The sequence below is a fragment of the Chiroxiphia lanceolata genome, chromosome 3 (genome assembly GCF_009829145.1).
Source record: "Chiroxiphia lanceolata isolate bChiLan1 chromosome 3, bChiLan1.pri, whole genome shotgun sequence".
In the NCBI taxonomy this organism is placed as follows: Eukaryota; Metazoa; Chordata; class Aves; order Passeriformes; family Pipridae; genus Chiroxiphia; species Chiroxiphia lanceolata.
In genome coordinates, this window is record NC_045639.1 from 42,195,296 (window position 1) to 42,215,194 (window position 19,899).

General features: G+C 42.9%; 1 protein-coding gene across 2 annotated transcripts; it reads left to right on the top strand.

The window, feature by feature from the left end:
• The first annotated feature begins 229 nt into the window (after positions 1–229).
• On the top strand, positions 230–19,529 carry URB2 (URB2 ribosome biogenesis homolog). Of its 2 annotated transcripts, XM_032683586.1 has the most exons (10): positions 230–294; positions 484–649; positions 1,832–2,008; positions 3,700–7,084; positions 8,903–9,063; positions 10,262–10,372; positions 11,435–11,677; positions 13,269–13,359; positions 14,974–15,113; positions 18,793–19,529. In XM_032683586.1, exons 2-10 carry the CDS (start codon positions 524–526, stop codon positions 18,988–18,990), a joined length of 4,632 nt encoding a protein of 1,543 aa, XP_032539477.1. In that variant the 5' UTR covers positions 230–294; positions 484–523; the 3' UTR covers positions 18,991–19,529. The 2 variants fall into 2 exon arrangements, with proteins under 2 accessions (XP_032539477.1, XP_032539478.1); XM_032683587.1 differs by lacking the exon at positions 10,262–10,372.
• The last annotated feature ends 370 nt before the right edge of the window (positions 19,530–19,899 follow it).

Consider the following 19,899-nt stretch of genomic DNA (forward strand, 5'->3'; position numbering starts at 1 on the left):
CGCTGCCGCCTCCCCTGCGGGCCGGTGCCGGTGGCGCGGCCGGTGCTGCCCGGGGCCCGGCGGGCGGCGGCGGCCGCTCCATGGCCCGGCTGACACACGCCGGGGCGGGCGGGACCGGGGCCGGGGCCGCGCAGGCGCCCTCGAGCCGCCAATGGGCGCGGGCTCCCCCAGGACCGCCTCCCGCGCTCGGCGCTCGGCTGGCGCGGCTTGGCGGGAGCGGGGGGCGGCGGGACGGACCGGCCGGACCGGGAGGGCGCAGAGCGGCCGGCGAGGGCCCTGCGAGGAGAGGGAAAGGCGAGTGCCCCCGGGGGACTGGTGCGGGTGAAGTGGGCGCGGGGGAGCCGTGGCGGGCGGCGGGCTGGTGGTTGTGGCGGCGGCTGGGCCCCGAGCGGCGCCACGTGTGTGGGTGCGTGGGTGGGTGCCGGGGTGCGGGGCCGCCTCTGCCCGCCTTACCGCCTTCTCCTGGCTCCGCGTTTCTTCCAGTGGTGTGTCTGTCTGTCCGTCTGTCCCACGTGCCCCCGCCATGGCCGCGATCTATTCCGGGATTTACTTGAAGCTGAAAAGCGCCAAGACTTCTTGGGAAGACAAACTCAAGCTGGCTCGTTTCGCGTGGATTTCTCACCAGTGCTTCCTGCCTAATAAGGAGCAAGTGAGTACTTTTTAATGGTAGACAGTGAAAGAAGAAAACCCCGATAGCAAATCAATTCATAAAACCCAGATCTAGCTTTTGACCCTAGACAGTAGTGCAAATATAGCTCTGATTTGCGATTGTGTCAGCTCTTGATTTCTCTGTAGTTATATGAAATGTGTTTTATAACATCATCTTTCAAGAAGCCTCAGCAAAAAGACCTACATTAGTGCAGGATGAAAGAGGCTTTCGCATAGAGAGGGTGGTCTGTGTGTTCTGTCTCCCGGAAAGATAAGAAATCGTTGTGTTCAGAACTGTCATTGCCACTGGTTATTACATCCAGTACAGGACACTCCAAGGTCAGATGCTTCTGATCATAGTTAAGAACAAGAAGTTCAGAGTGGGAGAACTGACTGTAGTTAGATGTGTGGTCTCTGGTACTCTGAACTTGTGCGTGAGCAAAGAGCACACAGTGGATTCTTGGGGTTCACCTTGTAAGGTAATTTGTTGTTCTCTTCATGGAACCCACCCTCTCCCCTTAAGCCTTTTGTTTTGACTCTGTTTACCGAAGGTCTGTGCCATGTTTCCTCAAGTGAAGGATATCTTGTCCTGCTCTTCCAGCCCTGGTAGTATTGTGGGGTCTAGGGTTTGCACTGTCTGAGACCTGCGTTTTGGGTTCTTGTTATTTCAGTTACATAGAGTATTAAACCTAGCCACATACTATCCTTTTGTTTTTAAATCAGTAATTTAAATTAGTAGGTTTCAACCTTTTTCAGTTTGCACACATCTAAATTCCTAGGCCTGAATTTCTAGATGGTGAATTCAGACATATGAAGAGGAGGATGTGAACAGAATAGCAATTGTCAGGAAGTGAAAACCATCTGATTCTCTAAGCTTTGATTGAAAAGACTACGCTTGCTAACTGGTATCACTTGTCAGTATAATGCCCTGATGAAAGGACTGTAGGATGTTGACTCCTGAAAGTTATTTTGGAGTGGTGCAGGGGAGCACAGGATCAACATTAGGTTTAGAATGAAAGCTCTCAGGAATTGAAAGCTACAGGGGTAGTCTTCTCTGCTGGTTCAGAGCCTGTTCTGCTTGGAAGTAGCACAGTTCTCAAGACACAAACACTGTAGCTGTGAAAAGGTACTACTTTTGTTTTTGTATGGGGGTTATTAAAGGTTACTTCCCTTCTGTTAACAGGTATTACTCGATTGGGTAAGCCATACATTGGTTTCAAATTACAACAAAAAACTGGAACTGGACGATGAAGTTGTTGAGAAACTCTGGACATACCTAGACAATGTTATCCATAGTAGAAGACTACAGGATCTCCTAAAGAGTGGGAAAACAATTGGTCTCAGTTTTTCAATTGCACAGGTAACTAAAACTGTGGATATTTGGTAATATACTGGGTAACAGTGTGTATCTTCTACAGTACATGACTCTTCCTCACAGTTTCAGGTGTTACTTCAAATATATAATAGTTAATCTGATGGCTTGCAGGACCTCTACTAAAAGTTCCTCTATTTCTGTCCTACAGTACAGTTTTATATTAGTGCAGCACTAAGGCTAAAAATGGCAGAGCGTCCTAATGATAATCTTCCTCTCTGTCTTAACTTCTTCAGACTAGCAGAGTGAACTGCTTTAAGTATTTAAATAGATAAATAAAGGCTCAGTTTCATATGTTGTTCTCCTGTATTACTTACTGCTTGTAATACCATTTTGCTTGGGAGTTTAGGGAGAGACAGATTTTCTCTCACTGTAGGGCTCATCATGTGTTTGGCTTGAGTATTTGTGCACTATGATGTGTTGTTCAGCAGACCCTGCGCTTCTTATGATGACTCTGAATGGTGGTGGCACTAAATCATTATGCATCTTAATCATATAATTATTTTAGCCTCAGCTGAAAGTGAATGGGGGTGGCTTCAGTTACAGTTTAGAACTGAACCAAACACTTTCTTCTTTTTTGGCTTTTTGGTTAAAGAAATAGCAGAATTAGTGCTGCAAAAGCAGTGAAAACAACTGGAAAAGGACCCTTTTAATTATGATCAGGTTGAAATGAAACAAGAGAAGATTGTCTTTACCTGCAGAAATTGAATTGTGAAGTACAGAGAAATGGTTGGATGAAATCTCTGCTTCAGAGATGTTATGCAGAAAGTGTGCCAAATTTAAACATGGTCTGGGTATGAAAACCTGGTTTCTGGTTGAAGATTAGATCAGAGGTACAGGACAGGGTTCCCTAAAGACCAAAGACAGAGATGTTAGAGGGTCCAGTGGAAAGAATTTATTGATCTGTTCTAGTCCAGTGGAGTTTCAGCTGAGGAGATGAACCATCCACAATAAGGTCTAAGGAGGCAGGTGAGTTTTTTAACTGAAATAGACATAGATTTGTAAATTGCTACTGAATTGGTTCACAGACAAGATTATCTGGAGGTGAGGAAAGGGAGCAAATAAAAAGGGGATCAAAGGAGAAAACAATAGGGAAATCAACACAAACTTTGAAAAAAGGAAGAGAAATGCAAGTTTAAGTAAACATTATTTCTTTAGAACTCTGTATCCCTCAAAGGGAAAAGAGAACAGTCCTTTGCATTCCAGATATCAGGACAGGAAATTCTCTTTTTAAAATATAAAGATGATATTTAGTCATGGACATTCTTACTGAATAAGCTACCTGGATCAGAGGGGGGACCTGTATTGTGTGTGGGTTTGTTGTTTGTTTGGAGCATAATTTTCAGCACCATTCAAGGCGGCCAGAAATTTATCCTTACTCCATTTCTGCAGGATCAACTGTAAGAACCAGTATGGATAGTCTTATGCTGTTGCCAGTAGCAGACATACCGAGTGAGGGCTTCCTCCCTCATCTGGTGCTGCAAATAAATGCAGGGACAGCAGAGCTTCTGTTTTGGAACTTGTGATGTGAGAAGCACAGGAGCAGCTTGTGGCAAGTCCCTGGTGCTTCTTTGTTGCAGCCAGAGCTCATGGAAGGTGTTGTTGGTTCATTATGATCTTTGTATGCAAAATTGACTGGTTTTTTGGTTTTGTTTTTGTCTCTTTTTTCCCAACTTCAGGTCATAAACGAAAGGTTATCAGAGGCTTGTTCTCAAAAAACACAGCAGAACATTGGCACAGTGCTGAACTGCTCCAGTGGCATCCTTTCTACTCCTTCACTGTGCATCATTTACACAGCAAAGTGTGAGCTTTTGGTTGATCTCCTCAGCAAGCTGTGCAAGCTGGCATGTCAGCAGCTGTCTTCTGACGACGCTGTGGGCTGTCAGTTGTTCAGCGTCCTCCAGCTTACCTTTGCTCAGTACCTCCTGATACAGAGGCAGCAAACCAACCCAAATCGTGTGTTTGGGCAAGTGACAGGTCACTTACTCCAGCCATGTCTGCTCCTGAGGCACTTGCTGACTGTGAGGAGTTGGACACAAGCAGATGATAACCATGTGCGTCAGCACCTGAGCAGGGAAATCCGAAACCAAATAGAAACTTTGCTGCAGGCTGGGTTGTTCCAGGCTGAGCTTTTCTCATCCTACAAAGAGGAGCTGCTGCCAGAACAGGAAGTCCAGGAGAAGAAGAAAGGAGCTTTTAAAAGCCTTTTGCTACCAGTCAACACAGTGCAGACCAATCTGGGCAGTGACTTTTGTGAACCTGCTCTCCATGGAGCGGTTGTGGCTGGTTCTGTGTCCCTGCTATATAAACTCTTTCTGGACTCGTACTGTAAGGCAGAAAACCACCTTGTGTGTTTCCACATGTTCAGCAGGCTTTTTGGTTGTCTCAGGCTCTCTGACCTACAACAGGGAGGGAGGGAAGATATGCTCTCACCTGTGGACTGGAGCACAGAGCTGCTTGCTTTGGAGCAGCTTCTGAGCTTGGTGCTCAGCAGTGATATCTATAATGTCGCCAGTGACCGTATCCGGCACAAGGAGGTGCAGTTTGGGTTTTATCGCAAGCTGGCGCAGATGTTGCTGTCACACTCCCAAGCTTCCATCCCCGCTTGGTTCAGGTGTCTCAAACTCTTGATATCATTAAACCACCTTATAGTAGACCCAGACCTGGATGACTTAGTGTCATCAGCTTGGATTGATGCTGAGGCCTCTGAGCCACGTACGAAGAAGCCCCAGGAGACTCTCATCAACACCGTGTTTCAGACTTACTCCAAGCTGCGACAGTCCCCACGGCTCTTTGAGGAGGTGCTGACAGTCATTTGCCGCCCAGCTGTGGATGAACTGAGGCCACCCATCTTCTCTGCTGGCCTGACAGTAAAGCTTCGTGAGTGCCTCCTTGAACTTCCACCCAACCAGATTCTGGACATTTTGTGTCTCTTTGTGGAGAAATGCCAGACCCTTATCATTCCTGCAGTTGAAGGGTCAACTGACATGGCCTTGAAGCTGATGGCAGTGTGCTCGGTGCTGCATGCTTTTCTGTTCAACATGAGGAGCCTAGATGATGTCACTCCTTCCCCTGTGGTGCTTCGCACTCAGAATCTGCTGGCAAAGATACAGAAGGGAATAATTCAGCCACTGATGGAGCTGCTGCAGGCTCCTAGAAGAGAGGAAGAGAAGTCAGACCTTTGGCTAAGAAAGGCCAGTGACACTACTCTCCTCCTTGTTTACACTTGGGTTGAGGTAGACACTCTGTTTGGTGTTAGCTGCAGTAAATATGTGTCTCCAACAGCCGAAATTGCTGGTGCTGTTACTGAACCTGCTGCAAGGCAGGGGCATTTTAGCATTTCAGCTTTCCTCCCTGGTTTGAGGGAACAGTCTTGGGAGAGAGTTATGGAAATTGCAAATAGTTTTGCCTCCCCTAGTAAATATTGCTTAGAACTTCTCACACTTCAGAAAATGAAGATGATCTTAATGCAGGCCAAAGCTGACCTACAGACCTTGCAGCATGCTGCAGCTTTCATCCTGGAGTCTGGGAGATCCACCATGAGCAGAGGAGAATCTGAACCGTGGGATGGAGATATCAGTGTTATAAGTGATCTTACTTACCCCACAGCACACTGGCACCTCGTCGTGTCCAACCTGACTATCCTGTTGCCGTATATTTCCTTAGAAGATGTACAGTATGTTGCAAATGTGCTTCTGGAGACATTAATGCTGGCCAAAGCTCAGGAGGCTGCCATGGACCAGGAGCCTTCCATCAGCACTGAAAAGATATCTCTTGGCTTGATGCACAGCTCCTTTCTTCCAGAAATGAAGATCCTACACTGTGCTTTTCTGACCAGACTTATTATTAAGTTTTCTACGGTGCTGCCCACTGCTACTAGGGATCCGGTAGATCTGCCACTTCAGCAGCTGTTTGCAAGTAATATCCCTTGGCATGAAGAAATCCTGGCTCCTTGCAAAACTCTTGACCTGTTGGAAGTACCATCAGAAAACAAACTGTTGAAGGATGAGCTCAGCTTGTCTTGGAAAACTTTGGAGAAAGTTGCCCAATGTATAGTACTGTTAGCAAAAAGTGGCTGCCCTGTCACCCTGAAAGAAAGTCAGCTAGAAAGCTGCCTGGGTTTGCTAGACATTTTTTCTCTTCTGAAACTAGACAGTTTTCTTCCCTCTGACTGTACTCGGTGTTTTCTGGTGCTGCTGTCCCTGCTAGCCAATACCAGGGCTAGTGTCTCTTGCAGCAAATTGTTATTGCTGAAGTTTTTAAGTACTTGCCTCCACCTCCTGAGGTGCCTGCAAGCTGGCAGGAATGCCAACTCTGTTTTTAAGGTGTTACATGCCAGTGATGTTCTTGAGGCTGTCATGATCTCCCAGTTTACAGCGAGCAAATTCTTCTCTGATGTTTTGACCGTTCCTCTTTGGGCACAGTATCTCCAGGAATTCCATGCTTTTCTGGAAGACTTTCTTCAGATGGTAATTGAAAGACGACAAAGTGTGAGGCTCAACTTGGAAAAGTTCATATCTTTCCTGGTAAGCTGCAAGCCAGACACTGGTGCAGCCAAAAGCAAAGACCGGAAAAACTGGAATCCTGCAGCTGAGCAGTTACTGCTCATGACATTCACCACACTATGTCACGTTGTCACGCTCCACCTTCAGCAGCTACCAGAAAAGAAGCTACATTCTGCAGATGTGCTGTCTGCTCTGTTGGAGCCCGTAGTTCTGCAGATGGTCAGAACTGTTCAACATGGTCTTCAGAGTAACACACCAAACCAGCTTTTGCCTGTAGCATTCATACCATCTGTCACTACTCTCCTCAAAGCAGATCTGAGCCATCCTGTCAGGAGGGGCTGGCAGAAGGAGCCCAGTGGGTTTTTGGAGCAACCTCGTATTAAACTGTACCAAGAGTTTTACTCTCAGATACTGAGAGAGCTGCCATGTGCAGGACATAATCTGCAGTTCCTTCAGCCTGCATTGCAGTTCCTAACAGTCTTCTGCTCAGTGCCAGAGCTGTATCCTGGAAAAGAAGCTGCGGTCATGGTTGGTTTTGCCATAAAAAAGCTTCTCTCTGGTATGAAAACTCTCTTTCTCCAGTTCCTTTGCTAATTTTTGCAGTGCAGAGGCGAGTTAAAAGCCATTTAGCGAAGCATACAGCTTTTTGAAAAGTCTATATTTTTTAGTTGTGCTAAAGCAGCAGGCTGTCCTTTTATAAATGCATAACAGGAAGCTTTACAAGGAGACAATGTTGTGGTACATGGACCACAGCCACCATCTAATTTGATCATGATCTTCTGAAAGATGTAAACATCTTAATAAAGTTCAGGTCCTGAATTACTTATCTATGTAGAGCATTTTGACAGTAACTGGAACATGATAACGCTTCTGGATGTAGGGCTGAAGATGCAGTGTCCTACTTGTGTAGTCGATGTAGTAGACACTACTGAAGCAGCTGATGTGCCCCAGGTCAGATCAGAAATGTCTTATCTGGGGATCTTGGAGGATCTTACAGTAAAATACTCATCTACTTCGGTAGGTGAGGTTATAGAATAGTGAAAGTTACCTACCTTATGGATGTTGAATGCCCGTAATTCTGACAAAGTCTGTGGGAAATTGGCAGGTCTGTCCCTTTATCCTCATTAAATAAAGAGCCAGGGCTAGAAATTACATGAAAAACCTCTTCTGCCGGCTGTGGCAGAAGACTCCTAATGACTCCTTTATAGTGTCTCTTTCAGAAAGAGAGCTGAACACAGCACAGGTGTAACTGTTCTCTTTGACTTCTTCAAACTGTCGGAATTTGTCCGACTTGTTACTGACATGCTCTAGTGCAGTGGTCTCCAGACATTTTTGATTGTGCATACCTATCATTAAAATTAAAGATTGAGCATGCAGCCTCAATATATATTTACTTATAAATTATATACACATGCTGCTCTAGTGGTATAGTATGTACATTACAAAACATACACATAGAAGGAGTATAAAAAGCATGAGACAAAGATGAAATAAACACTATTTTTAATGCTTTATTAAAGATACTTTATTTATAATTCCCACATGCCAGTGAATTGTCTCATAGACACCCTGAGGGAGTGCACCCTACTGGGGAGGTTACTGTTCAAGTGAACTACAGTCGTGATCTCAGTGTTTATATTGGCATTAAGTAGTTAAGAACAGAGCACGGCTTTCCATGGAATGGAGATGAGGATGTGTTGACTCTTGTAATTTTTCTGCTGATTTTTCTCTGTCTCATTCTGTGCCTCATATTATTAGTGTAAGATTGGTAAAGTTCTTTAGCTTGGAGACATAATGAATCACTGCAAAAAGCTGTAATAATTTCCATTGAATAAGTAGAGTATTCAATAAAATGAAATATTAATTCCTGTTGAAGAAGATTTTTGGCGTTGCCACAGATCCTGTGGATACTTGCAGAACTCAAGAACCAAAATCAGTTGAATTATGAGCTAGTCTAAGACTGTCTATGTAGTAGTAATTGAGTAAGTGGGGAGTGTGAGTTAGGCTCAGCAGAGACCTAACTTTGTCAGCTTAATGTTTTTGTGGTTTGTGATGGATTTCTGGCCACCATCTAGTAAAGCCCTGCGGCTTGTTTAGCTTGCTCCCTTGGCTTGTGCACCTGCGTTAGTGTGGTATTTCTGTACTACTGAAGGCTTTTTTATTGGAATGATGGCTGCTCTGTGAACCTGAGGGTAGGAAATACTTGAGGTCAGCAAGTCATTGCACTAGTGGGGAAAGAGGTAAAGTGGGGAGCCCTCTGTGAATCTGAGTGTTAAAAAGGTACCCATAAGAGCTGTTTTATTTTCAATTTGCCCTATTCTTACCTGTGGAAGTCTATGTGTTGGGAATTGATTTCTTTTGTCTCTTGAATATGCAGGTCCTGCAATCACAACCCAGGTGATCCAAAGCATGGAGATGGAGTTGACAGAGGTGCTTGTCCAGCTGCTGGGAAACTGCTCTGTTGAGGAGTTTTATGCCATAATGCGGCTGGTGCTACAGGGACTCGAATTGAGGCATGTTTGGCAACAGAAGGCTAAAGTAAGGCACGAGCTTACTGTATTGTCAACTTCCTTCTTCAGTGTGCTGTACCTTGAAAAAAAATTGTTGGCTGAATGACATTTGATAAATATTTTTTCCTCTTCCTGCTTTATGTTCAGTGATCAGGACATATTAATTTGTATGGATAAGGGCTTGGTGACTGCTGAAATACATTATGGATATAAATTTAGGGAGGTGGAAAGATCATGGAAACCTACTTGAAAAATTTTCTGTCCAGTTTAAGGACTCTGCTGTCTTAATTCCATGTATTGTCAACAGAAATCACACAGCTGTGATGTTACAGGCTGAAAGCTCTTTTCTACTTTCTGCTCCAAGCTCTTTCACAACAGATACTAGCAGTCAGTGTTTGTCTGTGGATCTTCTTAACAAGATTAAAGGCACTTTTAGAAATGCTGGCGTTTTTAAGTAAAACCAAAACTACCCCTATGCTTTTGTTAGTTGTCTCTAAAGACTACTCAATAATAATCAGATGCCACTCAGTAGCTTTATAAACTCTGCCTTTCTTCAGAGCAGCTTAAGCAGCAGTGGTGACTTGTGAAACACTTTTGGCAAAAACACCAGCTGTATGCTCTGTAGAAAGCTCAGTGACTTGAGAATGAAACCTGAATTATGCTTGGGGGGTTATCTGGCTCTGTCTTATTTGTCAGAAAGAGACACAAATATGCTGCTTCAATTCTTGATATATCTTTTTCAAAGTGTATCTGGAATTTCTGTACTGTGCATATAATTCCTGCCACCTGAGTATAGCTTGCAATATGCTTCTTTTGTCAGTCTGTATAAACAACTAGCAAGTAAAAAAAGCCCTGCTGCCAAATGCAATGTTCTTAGTGTGTAGTAGACTGGTATCCCTGTATTCCCTCTGCCTCCCTCTGTTATCTAGTGGCAGTTGTATGAAAAGCCTTTCATTTCTTAAAAATCGTGTAAGCCTTTTTATACAGCAAGTTAATTCTGAAATAAATGTGCCATGAAGTACATTTGGGCCAGTGCTGCTCAGCATATTGAATTTTGTTGAACTGCTGCTTACTTCACAATTTTCTAAGAGATGTACTGGTGGGAGGACTTTCATGTGTCAAGGCTCTGGTAATGCTCAAAAGTGCCACTGGCCTTGAAAGGGCTCTTCTGTGCTTGAAAGGAGCCAGTGCACCTAGTACCAGTGACTGATCTCTGCTTTCTGCAGGAAGTATTGTCAGCTGTTACCCTAACTAAATTGTTGCTTAACTGCCCATTAAGTGGAGACAAAGTGAAAGCTTTCTGGTTTACCAGCCCACAGATAATCACAGCTTTAGCGGTAAGTATCTCTTCATTGTAACTTAATTACCCATCCCTTCGGTTACTTCTAGCGTGCACAGAGGCACACAGGAATAAAAACATTGTATGTATGGCCAGTCTTCGCGAATGAAGATTTGGGAAGGGTCTTTACCCTTCGAGCCTGCGCAGTGGATTTTTTAGGTGAGACACAGTGTGCGCTGAGCTGAGCCCACCCTTTAATCCTGAGGTTCATCTGCCGGGGCCGAGCAAGCTTGGACGGTGGCAGTGAGGTCCTCAGGACGAAAAAACATTGTGGATACTGAACAAATCCATACCTCCTCCTCCCTCAAGTAAATCTCCTCCTGTAAGTGCAGTGTGTAAGTCATTAACTTCTTATACATTGTAATTTTATGGAACTGCACCATGTAATATGGAGCTTGGGAGAAACTTGTTAGACTGCAGAGTAGACAGTCTGAGTGTCTTGAACTTCTTCCTGTACAAAGGAGAAGGTATCTGTCAGCCACGTGTTGCAGTAGAAGCCAACAGCAGCAAAACAAAATAAAGAAGTGCTCATACCAAAAAAATATTCACTGAATTATGAAAGGGAAACTTGATGGAAAGTAATCAAACCCAAGTTTCCTGTCTTTCATTTGTACAGCATATAAACCTAGTGATGCAGGTTTTTCTCCTCTTGTGGTGATGATGTTTCTAGACCAGAATTTATCAGAGGTTGGCTCTGCAATGCATGGAAATCATGAGCATGCAGTATCTGCCCTTTTTTGATAGGTCTGCATGCTTGTAAAGGACTGAACTGCATCAGTGCATTTGTTTAAGGAGGTGCAAAGAGGGAGGAGTTGTCAAGGGACTGGAGAATAGTTGCAATTCCAGTTACACAGCAGTGTTGGTTTGAAGTGCATCACAGGCATCCTTGCCCAGGGTGCAGTTGGACAAAAATGGCTCAGGTGCAGGAGTCTGCCTGCCAGTCCAGCTTGCACCAGTCTAGTTCCTTTGGCTCCAGTCAGAGCATTATGGTTCTCTGGTGTTCGAACCCCTATGATAGATGTCTAATGTTCTCCTCCTTATCTGTTTCTTCTGCTTGTAGATGCAAACCAAAGAGGCCTGTCAGGACCCATCACTGATTTCCATCGTAGTTGTACCTATTCTAGAGACTGTAGCAGCTCTGCTAAGGCAAGGAGAAGGGGTTCTTGTGAATCCACATCATGTGTCATTGGCATTCAATATTCTCTTAACAATCCCTCTGGATCATCTGAAGTTAGAAGACTATAGTGGTGTCTTCCTGGGAGTCCATGAAGTGCTCTTCTCTGTTGTGCAGTGTCATCCAAAGGTATGTCTGTGAGGGGATGGGAGGAGAGGAAAAAGGTATGGTATCAGTTTGACCTGGCTTTCTTGCCAAGTCCAAGATGTCCCCTCCCCCCTCTCGCTCTTTCAAGTGAGGAAAAAAACCCGAACCACAGAAAAACCGAAAGAAGCCCGAACAAAATGAGATTATATAAAAAATATATATTTACATGTATTTACAATTATATATACAATTTGAATATATTGCACACACAATAGGGAGCTCCTGAGGGGAAAAAAGGGAAAAGGGAGGGGGAAAACAGGGATTAAAAAAAACTAAAACAAATATCCTCCAAATATACACCGTTAATAGAGAGCTAGTGAATAAATTAAAAACCCCGAATTAAATACTTCCCTGAATAATGAGACAGCAGAACCCTGCGAAGCACCAACCAACTCCCCCACACCTCCCGGACGGACTGGAGATAACGGCAGGTCTAAGCAGGCAGGCCTTGGCCCTTGCAAGCAAAGACCATCTGCAGAGAGACCTGTCATCTTCAGCCACCAGAAGAGAGAAGAGCGCGAGCTCTCTTATCTCCACCTTGTTTATATATTGTGTTACGCTAAAGGATGATATGGAATGCTTCCTTAGATTTCTGACTCCCGTTGCTAAGGAAGGCCTAAAAAAATCCAAAAGCCAATCCACTACAGGTATAAAGAACAAACATAACAGTGATAAGAATTTTTTTAATAGTTGTTTTGAAATATTTTGTCCTGATAGTATAAAAGTACATTGTACCGCTTCTTATTTAAAAGGCTGGGAATCTCAAAATCACATAATTTCAGTCACTCTTCTGCTTTGCTTATGCCTGCGTTGTTCTTTGGCAGTGCATTTCTTATCAGCATCTAACAATGTATTAGAATAAAACTTCATTTTTCTATGATTGGTTTCTAGAAGCACAAATGGCTCAGGCTCTGGGACCTCATTCTCACTGAAGGTCAAGATTCTGCAGTCCTCTGAAAACAGGGCTTAGACACTGTTGAAGGTGGTGACCTTCAAGCATTGTACCATCCTGGTATTCTTGTCAGCCTTCTGGCATGGGAAAGGGAAGATGTGTCAGGAGTTGCATGGGGATGGAGGTACTCCTACATGGAATACATAGGCAGAGATGAAAAAAAAAGGAAAGGGACCTCATGCATTTGTATTAGGACCGAGAATGGGGAAAGTTAAAGATGGGGAAATGGCACATTCTAAAAGCAAGGCAGTATGCATTGCTAAAATGCCCTTACAAAAACCCTGTGGTAGAAAGCTGCCTATCCAGGCTGTTTTCACACAGTGATCTGTAGTGTCACTGGAACCCCTGTTCTGTCAATCTATCTGGCCATGCAGGTTCTCTGCCAGCAAGGACAAATGCCCTAGACATTAGGCTGTTAAATCAAGTGCTGCTTTGGAGAGATGAAGTAACTCTAATACGATGTTGCTATTTATATTTGATTATGGCTAGGAATGCGGTCCTACTCCTGAATTCTCATGTGCTAAACACTCTATGGATGCAGAATGAAAAGATAGTGTCTACCTCTACTCTCTCACTCCCTTTACTATGTAATCTGATGGTTTTATTTCATGTCTTTTGCAGGTGCTGTTGAAAGCAGCACCATCTTTTCTGAACAGTTTCCATCGTCTGGTTGTTTCTGTCATGCATGAGGGACGTCAGAAAGGAGACAGAGGTACTGTATTTTTTCCACCTTTATGATACATATATACACTGTAATTTTATGTGTTCTGGACTAGGAGATGCCAAACAAGGCACATCAGAATCAAAGTCCTCAAAGCCTAGCTGTGGCATTGAAACTGTTAGCCCTGTCTGTCCTTTTTTTTAAAATTGAGGATGAGCTTTGTGGTGTCACGGGCTTATGAAGAAAACTGGGGCTCTTGCGGAACTGCATGCCAGCAGTACTGCTTTTGGTGAATAAGTTATTCTTCACTGACTGGCTGGCAAGCAGACAGGAACCAGTAAGGCTTGCTGTGCCCAATTTCTGCTCTTCCGATCAACCCCTGTGCCTGAAAGCGTGGTGGCTGTGAACTCTGGTGATACATGCTAATATTTGTGAGTTATAACCCCAAATCGATCCTACTAAGTGGAGTTTCTTAAGACTGCAACTATGTTTACTCCAGACCTTAATTGTCACCATTCTGTGCTAAGTAAAAAGCCAGAACATTATGCATATCTGAAGCATCAGTTGGGGTTAGATGATATATCTGTATGGTTAAGGATTTGGAATTATTGTAGTTAAATATCCCAAAAGGAAGGCAAAAAAAAGAAAAGACTTATTACTGAAAGTTATTAAAGTAACCAAGTCAAAGATGTTCACAGTGATTTAGATAATCATTATGTGCTTTATACTGGTCAAGACACAAATACCCTGCCATTAATAGTGGTGAATTGTTGAGACAAATTGACTTTATGGCCTGCAACTGATTGCATCCTGGCTTTCCACTGGTGTCCCACAGCCTATGCCATATTCAGATTTATCTCAGCTGATATGTTGCCCACAGTTGTGGACAAATGTAAGTGTATGTATTTGTCATGGAGGAATATAGTAGCAAAGGCTCAGTGATAAAGGAAAGGGTATGTTAAACTGGTGCCAAACTTTGAGAATTTGCTTGCTTCTGCGATATGTTTGCATAAGGCAAGGATCACAGGAAATTTACAGATATGCAGCATTGTCAAGTTGAAAAATGTGCTGTTTATCTTTGCAGGATTTTTCTGTTTTTGTAAGAGATAACATGAAAGTAATTTCTGGATTTCCCTTCTCCCTTATTTGTGTTGGCTCTCTTCATTCACTACCTACGGAGTAAATTCTCAGCTGATCTCACCAGTCTCACTTTAAATATCTCCAGTGGTGTGGCTTCTGCTGCTATATACCACGTAATAGATTTCATCAGAAAGCTTTCTTAATATGCTCTTTCTAAGACATGTCTTCTGATTTTCTGTAGGTAGAGAATATAATTTTCCTGTCTCCTTTTCTCTCCTCCGCAGTGCTAGTTGGGACTGAATCATGGATGGGACCATAACTGCTGCTTTTAGCACTTTAACATCTATAACAAATAGTTTTTGCCTTGCAGTGCACATAGAGTTAAAATCAGTGTGCTCTTACAAAATAGCCATTTTGAGAGATGTGTATTGCAACTGTGGCTTCATAAGAAAAGAGGATAAAATGGCAAGCTGTCCTTGGCCTCATGTATTTCAAGAATCATGGAAGAGTGGGTGATTCTTCAAGGGTTTTTTTCTAGTGTTTTTAAGCCTCAAATGCCAGGCTGCATCTCACTTTCTGTTTTAGGCAACACAGATGAGTTTGAAGTTATACTGCAATGTGCACACTTGGTGGAACGGATGTATACTCATATTGCTGCAGAAATGGAGGACTTTACTGTGTTTTCTGCTTTCATGGTGGCTCAGTATGTGACTGAACTGCAGAAGGTATGTTCTCATCCATCTTGAAAGTGCCATGGTGTTGTGCTGGCTTTGGCGTTCCTATTCCAAAGGCAACCGTGTTAAATTTTGTAAAATTTGTGAAGTTACAAAAGTTGCTATTGTTCATGGAGATATGGGTTTGATCCAGACTGTTATTTTGAGCACGAGTTCCTGAGAATCTTTCTTACCAAACTCCTGAAAACTTTCTAAAGGTGTGGACTGTGGGGTTTTAAGGTTAAACAATGCAGTGCCTAGTTACAGAACTGCTTTGGATGTTGCTCTTTCTTCATAGAATCGTAGAATGGCTTGCGTTGAAAGGCTGAAAGATGACCTTTAAAGGTCATCTAGTCTAAACCTCCTACAATGAGCAGGGACATCTTCAACTAGATCAGGTTGCTCAGAGCCCCATCCGATTTGGCCTTGAATGTTTCCAGGGATGAGGTATCCACTACCTCTCTGGGCCACCTGTTCCAGAATTTAACCGTGGCTTCTTTATACATCTGGTAGTTAAATTCATTTCCCAGTTAGTCTTATTTGTGCAGGATTGATAGCAGTTAGGGGCCCATCTGGTAAAGTAATGGTGGAAAATTCTCATGGAAAATATCTTTTAATCTGATCTAAATGATTAAGTGAATGGAAAAAATGTTACCAAGCCAAGAATTGTTAGCTTTTCAGTAATTCTTCTTCTATACCAAAGCTGTCACTGCAATTCTTACTGAAAGCAACTACTACTGCTACTATGGATGCCAGAGCCAGGTCAGTAGTTTCTCACATCCAGACCTAAGTTCAGCTTGTAATTTTCTTCAGCCTGGTGGATTTAGATTTCACCAGGGTTTGAATGCTGCTTGTGGCACAAGTACCTGCAAATTGATTATTTGTGGCTTCAGCCTGGGCATGGGCTGAAATACAGAAAGGAATATTAGTCTTTGTTTTTACACCCTCTTGCAAAAAATATTTTCCAACTGGTGCTATGTTTCTGAAGGATTATGGTGTAACCGGTGTAACTAACCATAAAGGTTATTACAGAAGTTAAACTTGTTTGCCTTTTTTATTGCTTATCTTTTTTCCAAGGTTTGGGAGCAAAACAATAGGAGATGTCAGTTTTTAGCTATGTTATTTAGTGTTCCTGATAAGTTGGTTATTGTTTACGTAGTGAACATGGTAGTTTAGCAAAGGGGGAGATTGCTGTTAAGACTACTAATGCTCTCCTTTACCATCTCTGAACTATGTAATCTGTTCATCACTGAGTGTACGTCAAATGACCTTTTTAAGTTGAAAGGACACTTGCCTCAGTATTAACAGGAGTACAAAGTCTCATGAGAGTTCTAGGAAAGTTCTGTGCAATACTTTCATTGGGAAATGGAAAGTGATGGATGATAGGTGAAACCACAGATCAGTAATGTATGCAGTGGAACCTTTGGGTGTATAAAGGGGAATTGGTGTAGTGAGCCATCAGATGCTGTGACAAAGGAGTGTTTTCTGTCTGACAGAGCAGATAGATCACAAGTAGGTGATGATTTATTGATGATATATATTATTTGCTCGTTAGACTGGTGAGAACTGATGAATATCAGAGGAAGGGGAAGCCTCAGCATGCCTGTCTTAAGTGGGGCATGTACACATCTTTCATGTTGCTCTGCAGAGGGAGAAAAAAACTCCTTCAACTATTCATGTCTTCTGAGACCGGATCTGTGACTTTCTGCCTGTGATCTGAAGACCCTGGGGAGTCTATCAAAGATAACTGAGAAAACATGTTTGTAGATTTAAGTCTCTGTATGGGCATCTTCACACTTACTGGAACCCTTTTAAGGGTCTGCAAACTAGAACTGATGAAAGCTACTGGCCTAAATAGTCACTTACTCCTAAAGTGGTTGTGTAACGGCTCCCTCAGTGCTTCCTCTTTATACCATGAATTATTTTGTATTAATCTAGAAAGATTCCTTGCTGGAGTGGGTGGCATCTCTTTCATACTGTTGACAGTGCTTTTCGCTTGTTGCCTATGAGCTGTAGCTTAATTCAGCAATAGTGAAATACCTCTTCACACATTTAATGTCTCACATCAAGAGCTCTGTAATGCTTGACAAATTGGTTGTGCTAACTATATAGACCATAAACCTCTTACAAGTATAATTAACTGCCAGCCAGTAGTGGCAGCTGTTTAAATCTTTAGCTCTGCTTCCCATGGTGTTATTGGTGTTTATAGGAAACTACAAAGTGAGAATGGCCCAAATAAGGCATGGATCCAGATGAATTTGTGATCTGAGGGATGCAGTTCCATTAACTGCAGCTCTGAGGTAGCTCTGTATCCCAAGGGGGCCATCTGGTCCATATTGTCAATAGCTGTGGATTTTCATGTCCTTTTTCACTGCAGTCGTTTCTCTACCCTGGGAGAGGAGAGCCCAGCCTAGTGCATTCACTGAGAGCTGTGATGCTCAACTGTTCCCTTACTTTAATGCATGGTGTAGGGAGAAATAACATCTATTATAAACCAACCAATTGATCAACTGACAGAGAGGCAAAAAAAATTACAGCCTTTTAGATTGCAAACTCTTCAGGGTCACAGATTCAAAGAAAGGCTTATATGCCTTAATGCCTGCTATATGTTTTTCCTAGCCATGTTAGTGGGCCTAATAAAATATATTAGCTGTTCCACATTTAGGGCAGAAAGAGAGCAGGAGCCTGTCACAGTGATTAGGAGTGCACTTCATTAGCAGAAAGTTTATTAGTTGCCTAAGGAAGAAAGAACCCTGAATTTTAATGACAGCTTTTTATGTAATTTTCATTAGGCCTGGAGTGAAGAGGCTTACATCTGGAGGCATAAAGCTAATTTTGGGATTCAGCAAAGATAAGACGTGGTTCTGCAGCAAAAATAACGTGATTATGCCAGAGGCCAGCACTGTCTCAGGCAGTGAAGTATTTAGGAAGTGATTTGTGAGCACAGGACAAATTTCAATTAGCCTGGAGCACCAGAGGACTCCAGAGTCAGCACTGATGTTCCTGGTTTTAGTGGCAGTTCTGCTGGTTGTGGGGTTGAGCAGGGGTAATGTCAGGAGCAGGGCACGGAATCTTGAGTCATTTTTTGTATTCCTTCAACTTTCTGCATGACTTCAGACAAGATGCCTGATTCCCAGTGTTAAAACAGATTAAGGAAATGTACATCTCCTGAGCTTTCTGAAAGCTTCTTTTATTAAGGCGTGTACGTTGAAGTCTTCAGATAAAAATTGTTAGATAAGTATCAAATTATTAAGTGATAAGTTAAAATTGTTTGACTACCCAATGTAAATGATAGGGCAGCCTAAAGGAAGTGCTCATTTGAAACTGAGACTTAGTAGCGTACAGCCTGTATGAGACATACAGGATCTACTGAAATGTGTAATCCGGGGCAAGTATTGCAGGGTTTTTTAATTTTAATTCCAGGATGATTAGTGTCTTTACCTCTGGCAATGTGTATAGTAGTACTCTTGTAGATTTTATTGCAAGGGCTGTGCTTGTTCTGCAAAACATGTTTGCAAAAATCAGGACAATACTACACAAGTCAAAATCTTGGATTTTATCTAAGGCGGTGTTCCAGATGGTCTGATGCACTGAATAAATTGTTGTCAGCATTTAGTATATACTGACTGTGGAAATGGTGTTTTCTTGCCTTTTTTGTCTTCAAGTTTAATGCAATTTGTTTTTCTTATAGGTGACTTTGCACCCAGCTGTGAAGACACATCTCACAGAAGGAATATATCACATTCTTGACCTTTGCATTGAACGGGACATCAAATTCTTAAATGCATCATTACCAGCAGGTGTAAGGGAGGTCTTTAAGGATCTGTATAATGATTACAACCACTACCACAAAGCAAAAAAGCAGGGGGAGGAAAAGTACACTGCATGATGAATCCTGTCTGGTGCTGCGTGACCAGTTATGAATTGACCTTGCAGCGCTCAGAACATCCTCAGCCGCTGTTTGGTTTGGGATGACTAGTAAGACCGAATCTGAAGAGGGTCATAAACATTGCCTTTATCTGTATACAGCCAGGCTTCATAATGAGGAAGAGAGTATGAGGAGGGAGGATGTGCTGTTTGGTCTGGTCCTGCTGTGTGCCACAAGTGGCGGAACTGCTGTGCCTGTGCTGGCCCCCGATGAACTCTCTGGGAGCGTTGGGGAGCTCACTGCTCTTTGGCAGCAGATGGCAGGCTTCAGCCTTTGGCACATCACGGTGGAAGCAATAGTCTGGTGTAAAAGCCAGCGAGGGATAGTAAAAGCCCTGCTTTCACTTACATGGTAAGCAGAATTAAAGCAGTTAAAGTGCTTATTTTTGTACTCTATTATTTTACATTTTGTTACTGAAGAAATCTGTGAGTGTTACACAGCTGTGCAGTAGGTTACTGTGCAAAACTGTGGAAATAACAGTAAAAAATATGAAAGTTTGTGTCTCTTTGCATCATTGGTTTTACTGATCTGACCTATTGAATTTCCTTCCCAAATGTATTATCCTGTGATCTCATGATAATCAAAAAGACTGACCACTTAGAGGTCTGGTTGATTTACTGTTATTAAGCAATTACACTTAGTCATCTGAGCTGTGGTCCCTGTGAATGTACATTTTTAGTTTGTGACAAATGCTAATTACTACTGTTACTATCTGAGACCTTTTTGGTCTAAGCTGAGCCTTGTTGCTTTGCATTCACTCTAGGTTAAGAGCAAGCCCTAGACTTATTGCAGCTCAGCTGACAATAATTTAATAAGCTGTAGTAAACTAATCACATTTGAGCCTTTAAGAAGCTTTATCAAATAGCTCCC